This window comes from Macadamia integrifolia, unplaced genomic scaffold (assembly GCF_013358625.1).
Source record: "Macadamia integrifolia cultivar HAES 741 unplaced genomic scaffold, SCU_Mint_v3 scaffold2455, whole genome shotgun sequence".
Taxonomy (NCBI): domain Eukaryota; kingdom Viridiplantae; phylum Streptophyta; class Magnoliopsida; order Proteales; family Proteaceae; genus Macadamia; species Macadamia integrifolia.
In genome coordinates, this window is record NW_024868728.1 from 47,444 (window position 1) to 62,345 (window position 14,902).

The following is a 14,902-nucleotide window of genomic DNA, read 5'->3' on the forward strand; positions in this document are numbered from 1 at the left end:
CTTCTTTTTTTTTTTTTTTTTTCCATCTTACAAAAGGAGGAGAAAAATATAAACTCGTTAACTTTGATAAATATGAATGTTTCAAGTATATAGAAGATCCACAGAATGAAAACCATGTAACGTACCTTCCCCACCTCTCCTTTTTTCTTTTGTTAATTATTAGATGTGTATTTATGTCAAATCATGTATCATAATCAAGTTATGCTTCAAAAGTATATATTAAAAAATAATAATAATAATAATAATATTTCTTGGAGAATTGGATATTTACAAAGTTGTGATAAAGAAGTTTTTAGCTGCACTAATGATGCATCATGGGAGAGTTTAGATTCATCCCAATTAAATTGCTTCATTACGGTGTTCATTTTTTGCCATCTAAATATTTATTGTTAAGAAATTTGGCTAAGGTTGTTGCAATGCCAACTGTTTGATTGGTACACCACCTTCCTCCTTTATCTAGGTTTGAAATCGATTACAGGATCATTATTAGATTATGGATGATGGTAATTAATGTTCTGAGACATTTTTGGGGGTCAAGTTACATAAATGGGAGATGCTATTTGGCAATCCAAGACGGAGGTCAAGTGCAAGGGAAGTTCTTTCATCATTTTTGATTTACTGTTTGTGGCGAGGCAATGGTTTGTCAATTTCTTTTCTATCCAATCAGAATACCAATCACCATACAACATAATATAATATGAAAGATTTTCATGGGAGAATTGTTGTTACCATAAAATGGGGGTGCCATAAGATAAGGGGAAAAATTCTTTGAACCCGCCAAGAGATGGTTATCTATTTCCTTCTCACATGAAATGATCTTGTTGTCCTACTCTATGAAATCATTCTATTGCAACTCATTGTTGCACTTGCTTAGAGAACCCTCTCTCTTAAAAAAAAAAAATAATAATAATAATTTAAAATTATGAATTTGAATAATCTAAATTGTTTCTACGAGAAGATGATAAATGGGAGAATTATCCTTTAACAAAATTATAAACCCTAAGAAATGCTTAGGATATTTCAATCGAATATAAGATCTTGAATATGTCTTATTGGAAGATTTGTTTAAGCAATGATGACAATAACTATGGTTAAGATGACTGTAGGACATATATCCCAAAATTTCTCTCTAGCTTTGAATGGGTACAAACACTAAGCACTAATAAATCACATGACTTAGGGACTTGGGTACAAAGATAAACTCAAGGTACTGATCCAAATCTAAAAGAATATTTTTTTTTTTCTCACTAAAGATCCGAATTTTATTAAAAAAGAAGAACAAAAAGACTACAACAACAAAAAAGAATCGAAGAGTTAAAAACTCACACCTTCAATATTGCCATTAGCAGTGACGCTCAACAGCCACTAATAGAAACGATAGTGAGGCCTAGTTAAAGCATCCTTCACTGCCTCTTCCTTAATGTGAGTTGAAAGATTTGAAGAAGTTTCAGAAAAATCTGATTTGACTGCTACTTTAGCAAGATAATCACCAATGACATTTGTTTTTTTGAAGTAGTGAGTCAGCTTTCAAGAAATTGACTGAAGATATCGAGAGATTAAAATCATTGTTAAGTACTTACATTAAATAAATATATTCATAACCATGGACTTATTGGTTCCTATTGGCAATAAACTAGACCAAATATATTATAACCATCCATTTTATAATTATAAATTATATTTGCAAAATGCTTCCTAAAAGTTTCATAAGATAATCTAATTAATAGAAGATTTTTCATAGTTGTATATCCAACAAAAAAAGGGGAAAAGATAGCTTTTCATGGTAGTCAAGGATGGAAGCTAAAACCTACACTAGATCGTCCCAACCGTCTTCGCTGAGGCTAGGGGTATCAATACTAGGCTCGCATCGGTAGGAGGATATACTCAGTCCAATGCCTCGGGGACTTGAAGGGCCCAAAAAAATCACTTGTTACCCTATTGTTAGGTGTTCTACTACCATCAACAAATTTTGGCTGAAATTTCCATAAAGTTATAACAATGCATGGGAGAGGGTTTTCCACACTGTCAGTGTGGAAAAGAATCTGTTGGTGTTGTTTACACCAGATTGGCATGGTTCTTTCTCCTGAAAGGGAAAACATTACAGTGCATAGCATAATAATCAGTCTGATGCAAGAAACAAATGTATAGATTGGTGTGGGAATGAAAAGACTAGGGTGCCCCTACGGGGCTTTTGGATGACTTCCTTTCCAAAGACCTTCACTTTGTATCCTATCTTTTGCCCATGTGGCTCCAATGAATTCCCCCTTTCTCCCTCCTTAGGCGGTCATTGCAAAAAAAAAAAAAAAAAAAAAAAATCAGAAAAATCTTCTCAAATAGTCAAGGAGGGGTTTGATTGCATACAAAGTGTTTTGGGACAATGGGGAATTGGGGTTGGGGCTTGGTTCTGGATTTAGTACAATAGGCAGTGAGAGTGATATTGCCCTGTAAAATTTTGGGAAAATTACTTGATTACCCACAATTGGGTTTGTCTTTACAGAAATACCTAAGTTATGTTTCGTTTAACGGATTTATACAAAATAAATTTACGTATTACAAAAATACCCAGAATAGTTCTCACCATACGCTTTCTGTTGTATGCCTAATAATTGGACACTTTTACCCCTAACAAACTCATTTATCTCTCCTACCACTCTTCTCTCCGCCACCCCTGCTTTTCCTCCTACAACCTCTCCCCACCCTCCCCTGTAATTCCGCCCCAAACAGAGATTAAAGAGGGTCGGATTGGAACGCAGACCAGAAATGGATGAACTTGCGTTATGAAACCAGCGTTTCCTGAAAAACCTATATCAATTGACATAGCATCGCTAGTCATCACTGCATGTACCCCTTTCGGTACGAGCAATGAACTTGAGATATCTTCTAATATCAAACCCTAGCTGAAGCTCTGATAAATTCAAGTCTCCATGAAAATCAATAAACCTTTCAACAAATTCAGAAAATCTCTTCTGCTCCCGTAAAAATTATCCATATCGTCACTATGTTTCAACCCGAAATGTCTGGTAAATCGCGTCTCGCCTCAGTCAATAAATGGAAGAGAGGTCCATACAGATTCCCATCTCTTGCTTAAAAAACTAGTCCTCATAGCATCTTTGGTAGTAAGAAATGAGAGAACGCGGCCCAACATAGAATCTGGAAGATCACAAATAAAGTCCACATCCTCATTGGTTCCTTGAAGTTTCATTATTCCTCTTCCACTATTATCCTCCATATTGGTCTTTCCCCTGCTTCTTGTCTCCAACACACACACACACACACTCAACAAGACATTATTAGTTTACTGAGTTTAGGGTTCTGCGAAGACGGGTGATTGTTGGGTTCGAAAGATAAAAACCCTAATCACAAAAATCAGTAAACAAATCACAAAAATTAGAAGGAGAAAATTAAGTACGGGTAGGGTATGAACTCGCTTTGGACCGTCGTGTTAGGGTTTTGTGACAGTGTTACTAGAGGAGATGGTGGTGGTTGCAAAGTTACTGGCAAGAATGGTGATGGTTATGATAAAGATATTGCAAGAGATATTTACCAACGGGAGAAGAAGTTGAAATCGTACATTTTAGAGCCGATTGGAGGAGATAATTAAGATAGAAATCGAAAATACTATAACCGATTGAAGGAAAATTCATACCCAACTTGAGTCATACGGCTGAAGGCGTACATTGAGCACTGTTATGGGTATATTTGTAATACAAAAACTTGTTTTGTGTAAATTTGTTGAAGAAAACCTAACTTGGGTATTTTTGTAAAGATAAACCCAATAGTGGGTAATCACATAATTTTCCCTAAATTTTTTTACCAAAAACGAAAAGCTACCAATGCCATACCACATGTTTCACTCCTCAAGGATGGCCCCATCCTTGGGTAGGTCCTACTTAAGAAATTTATTTTTGGATAAAATTACATTTCTCTCCCCTGTTCTTTGCCTTAATACCATTTCCCCTCCCTATGTATTTTGAAAAATATCACTCCCCTCCCCTGTATTTTAAAAATTCTATCAATTGTTCCATTAGTGATTAACATTATTAAACTAACATGTATAAAAGACATTATTACCCTTATGTATAATATCTTCCCTTTCCCTCCTCTTCCCTACTTGCAACTTAGGTTTTCTCATCCCTCTTCGAATCAGGTTTTCTCAACCCTCTTCTACCTATTTTCTTAGTTTTATGGTTAATATGGGGTTTAACTGTGGGGCGGCACCTCTCCCCTTTATTGTTTCCCTTTGCCGGTGTTTGAACCTGAACTATCCTATGCCAGAGGACGACGACTCAGACTCTTAGGGCGACATTTTGTCCTCCACCTTCTCATCTCTTCCTTCATCAACTTCCTCCCTCTTCTTCTTTCCCTCGTCTCCATCTAAGGGTCTACAGTGGCGCCCCACTGCCCACGGCACCATATCAGCTTCAACCAAACCAATCCTTGTCCTTCAATTTCGATATTTGGTCATCGAGAAGCCCAGAAATTTGGAGAATTTCGGAATAGTTCAGGAAGAATTGTGAGAGAAGAGGCAATGTAATTTTCTTTCCGCTTCTCGTCGAACCCTAAAACCAGAGACTGGTTTGAACATTTTACCTTTTACCGATCGATCGACCTGGATTGCTGTTGACCATCTTCTCAGACCTAAAATGATAATTACTGCGGCTCACAAAGGCAGAGGACATTGGAATTGAAACAATGGAAGTTGGGGCCGAATGGGTTTTGAATTTTGATGGCACGGTGCACTCACTCACCATGTTTGAACCTGCACGCACAGCAACACATGGTGCCACTTGCTGTAAGTATACGAAGAAGGAAGGCACAGGGGCTTTGATTAGTTTAATGCCACTCCCAATTGCAAAGTTGCACTGGTTTTGATTACATGAATTTCACAACATTGTTTGTTTTGTTCCATATTAAATCGATCTGGGTTTCTTCAAAATTGAAGGATTTGTTTATTAGTAAAACTGGGTGAGATCGGCTCTAAGAACAGAGCTCGATGCTATGGTCTAGCCTGCGATTCTTATCCTTATATATGGACCTCGCCAATTCATTCCTTCCCCAAACAAAAATAGCAATGAAAACCCATAAACACCAGAAAAATCAGAAGAATAGATGGAATAAAGAAGTAAACTGGTCCAACTAAAACAATGGAAATTGAAGAGGATAAGCAAAGGCGGAGGGCCATTCAAATTCGGGTTGGCCATACTAGATTCAAACACCTTCAATCCGCTATCAGAATATGCATCGCCTTGTCAACCCTGACGGTAACGTAGCAGGCAATCTTTTCATGCCGTCTGATCCCAAACGATCGCGCAGTGTACCTAGCTTTGGAGAGCACAGGGGTTTGGCCACACAGATGTTCCAACAGCTTAGAGGTTCTGGTGAGACGATCTTCACTTTCTCCGATGGAGATGTTGAGCACGAGTTTCTGCATCTTGATCTCCCTCATAGGGTTCGAGAGTTTCTCCCTAAAGCCATGGTTTCCACTAGGGGTATCAATTCGTGGCCCGACCCGACTAAAACCGCCCCGACCATTTATTAAACGTGTCGGATTTGAGCCCGGCCCATTTATAAAAGGTCGGTCTGGATTTTACTACTTGGACTGTGGGGTGCCCGATCGAGACCGACCGAATAACACCCGATCGAGACCGACCTATTGTGCACCAGTCTGGCCCGACCCTTTAATGATTGTAGAATACCTATTTTATCCCCCCAAATTAAAGAGAAAAAACTAAAATGTAAAGACATGTTCACATTTTAAATAATTGTTAGATTTGGTATCATTTATTGATTTATTGTCATTTTTTTGGGTTTGCATGAGTGAGCTGGAATATAAGAACACATTTTAAAGAGGGCCAGTTTAAAAATCAGTTAAAACCCGTTTAACATTAAATATGTCCATAGCCCGGTTAAGGTCCGACTAAAGTCTGATTAAGGTAGCTCGATTCTAGCCTGAGGCCGACTGACTGAATATAAAGCGTACCATGCCTTCAATAACTAAGCCGATTAGTTAAATGGGCGGATATGGTGCAGCCTTTGAAAGTCTTTAAGCCCGATTAAGCCCAATCGAAACTGGACCGGCCCGACCGGTTGACACCCCTAGCTCCCAGTGACGGAGCTCACAACAATTATTTTACATTAGGGAAGGGTAATTTGGGGATTATAGATAATATTGTTAGGTTGATGTCATCTCTTAACAGGGTTCTCTAACAAAAATGGAAAGATTGATAGAATCTTTAAAATACATGGAGGGGAGTAGTACTTTTCAAAGTACGTGGGGGCGAAAGTGGTATCAAGTACAGGGGAAGGGACTCAAGGGAGTGTAATTTCCTCTTATTTTTAAGAGGATAAAATTTTCCTCACCAGGTGGTGACACCCCACGTGTGCTTTTAATACACTCATGGTGAATGGCCATAGGAAAACTCATCCAAAATGAGTCATTTTTTGTTCTTATATTGAATGAAAGAAGATGAGGTTGTCAAAGGACAAAATTTTGTTTCTGTTCAGGTTGCAGGCTTGTAGCTAACGCCCTATGATAAATGGAATCTTGAAGGGTATTTTTGAAAATACTCAAAGTTAGGAGGATATTTGTGAACACAAGGGTGTATAGAGAAGGAATATATCAATAAATGTTATGATATGTGATTGAATTTCAAGAAAATATTTTCCGTGGGGGAGTGTGGCCCTTCCGCTTGGACACATGAGGTGAAATGAACAACCTGCACCCCATAAAAGAAAAAATGACATTTTTGTGGATGCTTTCTCATGCACTCACATTGACCCTTACGCACGTGCAAGAACCGCACTCCTCCACAAAATACACTTCCCCTTGAATTTCAGTTTAAAATTTCCTACATGACTAGGATGACTTAGCATGACTAGCATGACTAAGCGGTCCAATCCTGACCATTTCTTAGATTTCAACAATTAAAATATTTTGTCTTGATAATACCAATTATTTTGAATCATAAACTACTTTATAAATATTACACCTCCCATCTAATATCAAGTATTTTGGAGGCCTAATGGGCCAAAGTCCTTATCATTCAACATGTTTGATAATATCAAACTATGAAACCAAAGATTACACTATTAAAAAAAATAATAATAATAATAATAATAAAAATACAACTCATGAGCAGAAAAAATTGATCAAGTAAATACAAATTTCTATGGCTGGTTTTTTTTATTAGGAACATCATAAACATAAATTATTAATTAATTAATAATATTGACTTCCCAAAAAATAATAGTGAAAAAATTACAATATATCACTGGAGTTGAACCCAAATCCCCTCGCTAGGTATATCTTGATGAACCACAAATAAAATATAATATCCAGCAGGTGCTAGGATATTTGAATTAGGAGTCGTCACCGCTATCGTATACGATGAGTTCGTCCCTGCTGTCACGTTACTGCTATCCAACACCAACAGCCTCTGACTCATGGAGAAGGAGTGTGTCGTGAAAGATGGTGCCACCATTGTCACCTCTATCAAGCTCTGGTTCACCTGACTCGTCACCGAGAAATGTAACACAAATTGTTGCCCGTAAGTTAGCTTACTAGACGACTCCGGGATGTTGATCGTCGGCCGTAAACCCGAATATTCCGAATCCAAATAAGCAGGTGAGAATGCCTCTAAGCTTAACTCCGTCGGATAAAGAACGCCGGTGAAGTTGTAGTAATGATGGGGATTGCTTCCTCCCACTAGAACTCTACCATCACGGACCAAGATTGCGGTGGAATGGTACATACGTGGAATAGTAGATGGGTTTAGTACTTGGAACCGAGACCCAGTCTGGTTATTGGGTTGATACAACACCGGGTAGAGCACTGGATCTCTGCCATATTCCCACCCGGCAAGTCCCCTTGCTGCACCATTAACGATCAAGACTTGGCCGTTAGGGAGTAAGGTCATATCCCCCATCACTCTAGCAAGAGGCATTGTCTCCATGGTCCATTGTGGATTCGGGTCAGTAATTCGGATCCTGGCACATGTGTTTAATGCTTCGGTGAAGTTCCCTGAAGTTGCCTCGTCATATGCATCCCATGGAGCTCCACCGCAGATGAGTACCTCAGCTTCCACAGAAGAACCTTGCAAGTTCCTTAGTGGGAGCAGAACTGAGGAGCCAGTGAATGGATAGGTCCGAGGCTGATAATCTGGTGTCACCGGAAAAGTTTTCACGACGGTGTTACTGGTATAGTTGAACAAGATTCCTTCATTGTAGGCGAAGATGAATAAGTTACCATCCACGTTGAGGTGAACAAAAGGGTAGAGATTACTGGATTGTTCTAGAAAGGTTAAGTTGAATACAGTATTGGTGGATGGGGTTTTTGGATAGAACTCGTAATTGTTCTCTTGACCGCCGATCACGATGACCTGTCCATTAGGTAGTATTTGATTGGTGGCATACCAACGTCGTTGAATGAGACCATTTTGAATCTCTTGCCAATCACAAGTAATACACGGTTGGAAAAGCCTAACAACACGGTCACCGTCGTTGAATCCACCGGTTTGGATGAGGACTCCGTCGGCGGAGACTGCACCGGAAGAGCACCAGGTATCGGTTAGGATATTAAGGGCTCGTATAGAATTATTATGGACATCATATTCTGCGGAATGAGCAGTGCAGTCATGTTGGATAACCAACTCATTGGAGTCATCCCGGCACATGCCAGCTGGCAAGGAGAGATTGGAACGGCCAAAGTCGGTGCGGTCGAAGATGATGACACGATCATTGTTGAGAAGCTGCATGTGCATGGCTGATATGCCAATACTTTTCTGGACAAGGTCCCATTGACCTAGTGAAGCAGTTGATGATGTGATGGAATTGAGAATGAGAAAGAAGGAGAAAAAGAGAATGGAAGATAGAGACATCACGGCTAGTGAGAGTTGGTCCGTAGGTAGGAGGAGGAGGAGGATAAGAGGAATGGATGGGTTGATGAGGGGGTATACATGGGTTGGGGCTTTTAAATACTGTTATTGTTAAGGGAAGGGGGAAGGAAAACGAGGTTTTAAAATTTTCATTTTTAAAATGGAGAAACGAGGTTGGGGAGTTGGAAGTTGTCGATTCGAGAGATTTGAATCCTTTGTTGCGAGCTGTCGATTTGAATCCTTCTTGCGCTTCTATTTAATGTTTTTTTTTTTTTTTGGCTAACGACTAGTATTTAGGACTTCGGCAAATTAATCCTACGGGCTCGTTCCTACTTAATGGGTTCCTTCTTAATATTGATTAATGAATAGTCCATTCCCAGTCTTAATCTAATGTTTAGAAGAAAAAAGGTTTTGTTATAATACCCAACTAACATATGCTCTTACGCCCCGCCGCCCTGAAAAAGGACAAAAAATTGATCTTATTATTTATCGTTCTCATCAGGACCTTGAAGGTCAAAGTATTGGTAACGTGTGGCGGATAGTATCAGCTGATAATGAGTTTTTTGGTGTAATTAGCAGATAACGATAGGCATTTGTATTATTGAGCATAGTGATGGTCCGTATCGGTCAAAAAATGATTTATTTTTTAATGGAAGAAAGAACGTTACCTGGTGGCATGACTATTGTGTCAGCATAGCACCACTTGGATGTGCCGTCTGTAGCACACTTTTGTGCTACAGATCGTGTAGCACATACTAAATGGTTGACACGTGGCTATTTTAAAATGAATGGTGATGATACCGAGGGAGGAGGGATGCGTTTTGTACGTGTGTTGCAGCGTGCGTTTTAAAGGAAATCAAAAGAAAAATACCTAAGAGGGAGGGATCGCAGGAACCAAACGGATTCTTCTCCACCGGCAATCCTTCTCCTTGCGATTCTGATAATTACATTAGTAGTTTAGTCCATGGCTAAGTTTAAATATCTTCAGTCTCCAACTGGGACCAAATAATCCATCCAAGGGCACCCGAAAGAAAAAGGAAAAGATGAATGCAGCAGCCACAACCCACAGCGAAGAAGCATGTAAATATAATTCTAACAGATTTGAATCAAGTATGCCTAATTAAATGAAGTAAATGACTTCCTGAAACCAGAAATTCTGACAAATGCAGAATAAAACGTCACAATTGTAGAACAATTCGCTGGCCTCTCAAACGACCTCTAATACTTCTTATTTAGAACACCCAGATCCTGGAATTCATATACAATACAAGATAGATGTTTCCAGTCTAATCTCAGAATGACTAAACTCGAAATTCGCGGAAGAAAAATATAGAAGGAATTGAGAATCAGATATAAACTCATACACACAAAAAGGCTAAAGGGGGAAATTGTTTTTACAAAGACTAAAGGGTTCATGGGTACCTCTTGAAGGAGATGTCAGAGGAGCGGAAAGAGCTGAGCATCTGCATTCCCTTCTTCGGCCATTGTCTTGATAATTGGTTAATAATCCAGATTTCTTGGTTCTTGTCTATTAAAACTCCTGGGCAGAGGCTTCCATTATCTGGACTGAAAGAAAAGAGGACCAAAGTCCCTCCCACCTGAAATATCAGCCGTGGAGCAGGAAGAAAATAGAAGAATCGCAAGAGTGAAAAATGGGAAGTACCTACCTGAGATATCGCCTGCGGAGAAGAATCGCAAGGAGAAGGATCGCCGGCAAAGAAGAATCCGTTTGGTTCCTACGATCCCTCCCTCTTAGGTATTTTTCTTTTGATTTCCTTTAAAATGCACGCTGCAACACACGTACAAAACGCATCCCTCCTCCCTCGGTATCATCACCATTCATTTTAAAATAGCCACGTGTCAACCATTTAGTATGTGCTACACGATCTGTAGCACAAAAGTGTGCTACAGACGAGCCCAATCCATAGCACCAGTTGGAATGTGCCGACACATGTATCCAACTAGAGGACCAAGGTGTCTTTTTAAGGCATCCTGAATTTGGAGTAGAGGGCACAATCAAGGTAGCCTTTTTTTTTTTTAATGCCTAACACAGCTTGATATTTATCGGTGTTGTATCAGCAATTCAACATTGGCCAAGACTAATAGACATTGATACCCATACCTACAACTTTGGTTTGGGGCTAATTTAATATTGTATTCTTGTTGTCATAATGATGGTGAGGTGAGAAGTTATAACTTGCCACCAAAAACGAGAAGTTATAACTTTAAAAATGATGTCATTATGTCATTATTAAAAGTTGCATAGTTTTTTAGTAAACATGTGAATAACATAATTACCAACTTTGAAAATAAAAGTATACCACAAAGAAGTAAGTTACGGTTTTTTTTTTAAACTACTTGGTAATATTTATTCGTAACAAAGAATTAACACTACCTCTTGCCATGTACCTGCACCAAGACACAGTGGGTGAGAAAAGACTATGCTACCCCATGCTAAAGATGCTCATGCATGTCCTCTCATTCTGTGGGTGTGTACCTACATCAAGAGGTAACATTATCTTGTCCTATTTATTTTACCAACTTCGATTATGACAAGATATTCCATTTAAGATATACTTTTTTTTTTTAACCAAGGTGTCCGGGCCAGCTTACGCGCACCTCGACTAATCTTCGGGGAAACTAGCTCAGTAACCCACCACCATAGTCTCCACTTAAATCGCAGATGCACAGATGAGGAATCGAACCTGAGATTGTGTACATATCCATTTAAAAAATACAACTTTCTTTCCTAATTAAAAAATGAAGAACACTTTCTATTTGAGTGGCGGGCTAATAAGAGAATGCATAAGGGCATCAACAAGGTAAATATTTTATATTTCACAAGGACCGGGTGATCATTTCCTTCCCTCAATCTATGTCATGGTGCAGATCACATAGTATACTTTTCTCTTAAAAAAACATTAACTATAATCTGTAAAATTACTGTTTTTAAGTAGCATAAATTATTTGCAAGAAAGTTGTTTCCCGGCACAGTATCAAACGTGAACTCTTTAATTTTGTCCAACGTCGACAAGAAAATATCATTCCAAATTATTGTTAATTTTTTTTGGTTTAACAATTCAAATAATTAGTACCAACATTTATGCTTCTCCAACAACCCAAATTATTTATGGATGACCAAAATTTACGCTTTCCAAAGATTAGAAAAAAAAAAAAAAAAAAAGACTCATGTATGAGGCCGGCCTCCTTCCAAGCAAGGCAATTTAATAAACATTTTCATCAATCATTGGAACCACGAATTTCTATGAAGCAATTCAACACGGTTGCTTCTTCAGAAGAGCTTCCATAAAATATAGGCAAATAGATATTTATCAATACAAGTGTATCTTCTTTGTTAATAATATAATATGTAGTTGGTATTAGCAGAATCTTTGTGTTTCTGTGACTTCATTGGTAGCTTCGCGCTTATGACCCATATGTATCATATAATTATAGGCTAGAAGGTTTCCTGTGGTCTACTAGAACGATCCCAGTTCATATATATTATGTCATGTGGATAAACGATGTGGCTATTTAATTTTTATTATTAGATATTTGAGAAATGATGTGGATGAAGATGAACCCATTGTCAGGTCAGATTGAAATTCAACTACAAACCTTTCCATGCATTGGTGTTCTTTTGTTGGATTTTCATCCATTGATTTCTTCTAATGAAGTAATATCCCATTAAAAAAAAAAAAAGTTATATCCCATTAGAATTTTCAATACTTTGTTTTGTCTTTAGGAAGTTATATCCCATTAGAATTTTCACTACTTTGTTTTGTCTTTAGGGGTTATTATATTTAGATTGAAACTTAAAATGTGAATAGAGAACTTTAGGGTCAAACATGTATGTGAAAAATCAGCTTAACCAAACCATAACAGACACAAGTACAAGACCAAGAATTTTCCTGCACCTCTAACAAGGAACTCTACACCCTGAATTCAATAATGTCACAAGGTTACAACATTTTTTTTTGGTAAAACAAGGTTACAACACTCGAGTGAAAAGAAGTCTAACTTTATGACTTCCCTTATAAGCGGAGCCAGGAAAATCCTAAAAGAAAAATGGAAAATGTTGGACAACCAAGAAACTACACTTAGGGAGGGGAAGTAATGGGCCAGAGCCACAAGTTGAGTAGGTAAATTCAAGAGGAGACCATAAACCTATTATGAAGATTATCTGTACAGGATTCCTGGAGATCGAGCTTGCATCCTCTCCCTAAACTTAAATGAGATTGAGATCCCTGATTTGGTGAAAAGTTCTAAATCGCCTAGCCCAATTCCTAAGGTTCGATCTGTTCCATTTAATTATGATAGATGATAGTACATGCAATCTTACCAATAGAGTCTAAACAAGATTTTCCCTTAAAATTTGCCTAATCCACCTCCTCTCAGTCGAGTTTGGATCCGCTACACATATGATCACTTGGTCATACATGTGAGCATCCAACACCTATCTCATCTCCTGCCATTACAAAGATGAAATGGATATATTTGTAAGCAAAAGGGAGATGTGTTAGATCCTCACATGTACGACTAGGTGATCATATGTGCAACGGATCCAAATTCCTCTCAACCTCATTGTCCTTTTTTTTGCTAAAGATCATCAAAGAATGTTATTTAAGAAAAAAATGGATGCAATACATCAAAGATCCAAAGCAGAACATATATTTAGATTGCAGTCCACCTTTGACATGGCGATCAGGAGACTAACAAACTAAATAAGCTTAAGAAAGAACAAAATAATACTCAAATGAATCTATATCTCGGGCGGTCCTAAGCATCCCAAGCAATATTCTCCACAAAAAAAAGAGGCGCAAACCAAATCATTGAAATTCTCCTTGCCACAACATGTTTATCTAGAACATCCACTACCATGGTGGTTTGACGGTAAGTATGAGTTATTCTCCAAGAGATTCGATCTAAATACCTTTTACAAGAAAGCTATCGTTGATGGAAACACTATGGTATTTGACCCTTTTGGTACACTAAGTTATTGACTTTGAGTCTCCCGCCACCCAAATCGATTCCAGATTCAAACTCATTGCAATCTTTATTTCAAAAAATGCAAAAAAAACTCTCCCCAAAATTGGAGGCCACCCTCCATAAACTGAAAGCTTCTTAGAGGGATTCCCAAGTGACTTCACAAAACTCCACCAGAACCTAAATGACCTGAATTACCCCAAGAGCACCCATCAAAATTTATTTTGATACATCCATCCTCCTAGCGAAACCATCTCACCTCAATTATTTTCTTGCTGGGCTGAGAAGCATATGTGATTACCAGTTTTCTAGATAAAAGTAAATAAGCCATAGATTTGATTAGAATTGGAACACAAGAGAGAAAAAACCTGAATCTCATTCACCACCGAGTGCACATCTCTGGAAGAATTATCAAATCTGTGATAATTCTTTTCTTATCATAAATGATGAGAAATCAACTTCAATGTCCCCAATCCTACCAGATTGACATTTACACAAAATCCCTTCCCGCATATGCATTGAGAAGGAGCAATGGAAGAATAAATGTTATATATCATCCATAATATTCCAGCACAAACAGCAAGAAGATGGAGAGGAAACTTGACGATCTTGAAGAAAGGATTGAGTTGAAAGAAGACTTTCCTCTGTTTTTCTGCTCTGGGGGCTTATATGATTTTGTTATTATTTTTTTGCTGGCAAGTGAAATTTGTATTCAACTTGGTCCAAAATATATTCCAAAACAAGTTGTGCATGTTCAACGGTTCTAAATTCAAAATTTTGAGAGATAACGATATGGATAGCTTAGTAGGATCACCAATATAGCATGTAACCTATTGCCTTTCCTAGTCATTCCTTGTATCTAACTTACCATGTAAAATTTATCCAAAAAAAAAAAAAAAAAAACCATGTAACAACACATTGTGGATCTCTTTTTATTGAAATGAATACATTGGCAGGAACCCTATTCAGCCCTTACACAATGAAACCAAAGATTACATTATTAAACAAATTAAGAAACAAATACACCTTATGAGCAGAAAAAA

The 14,902-nt window shown here is 38.0% G+C and overlaps 1 protein-coding gene across 1 annotated transcript; it reads right to left on the minus strand.

Moving 5' to 3' along the window:
- Nucleotides 1-7,185: 7,185 nt before the first annotated feature.
- Nucleotides 7,186-8,889, minus strand: LOC122066544 (aldehyde oxidase GLOX-like). The gene has a single exon (XM_042630363.1). The coding sequence runs from the start codon at nucleotides 8,874-8,876 to the stop codon at nucleotides 7,269-7,271; it is 1,608 nt and encodes a 535-aa protein (XP_042486297.1). The 5' UTR covers nucleotides 8,877-8,889; the 3' UTR covers nucleotides 7,186-7,268.
- Between the last annotated feature and the right edge of the window lie 6,013 nt (nucleotides 8,890-14,902).

Excerpts from the sequence above, each read along its gene's own strand:
- LOC122066544 (XM_042630363.1), bottom strand. The coding sequence starts at position 8,876 with ATGTCTCTATCTTCCATTCTCTTTTTCTCCTTCTTTCTCATTCTCAAT.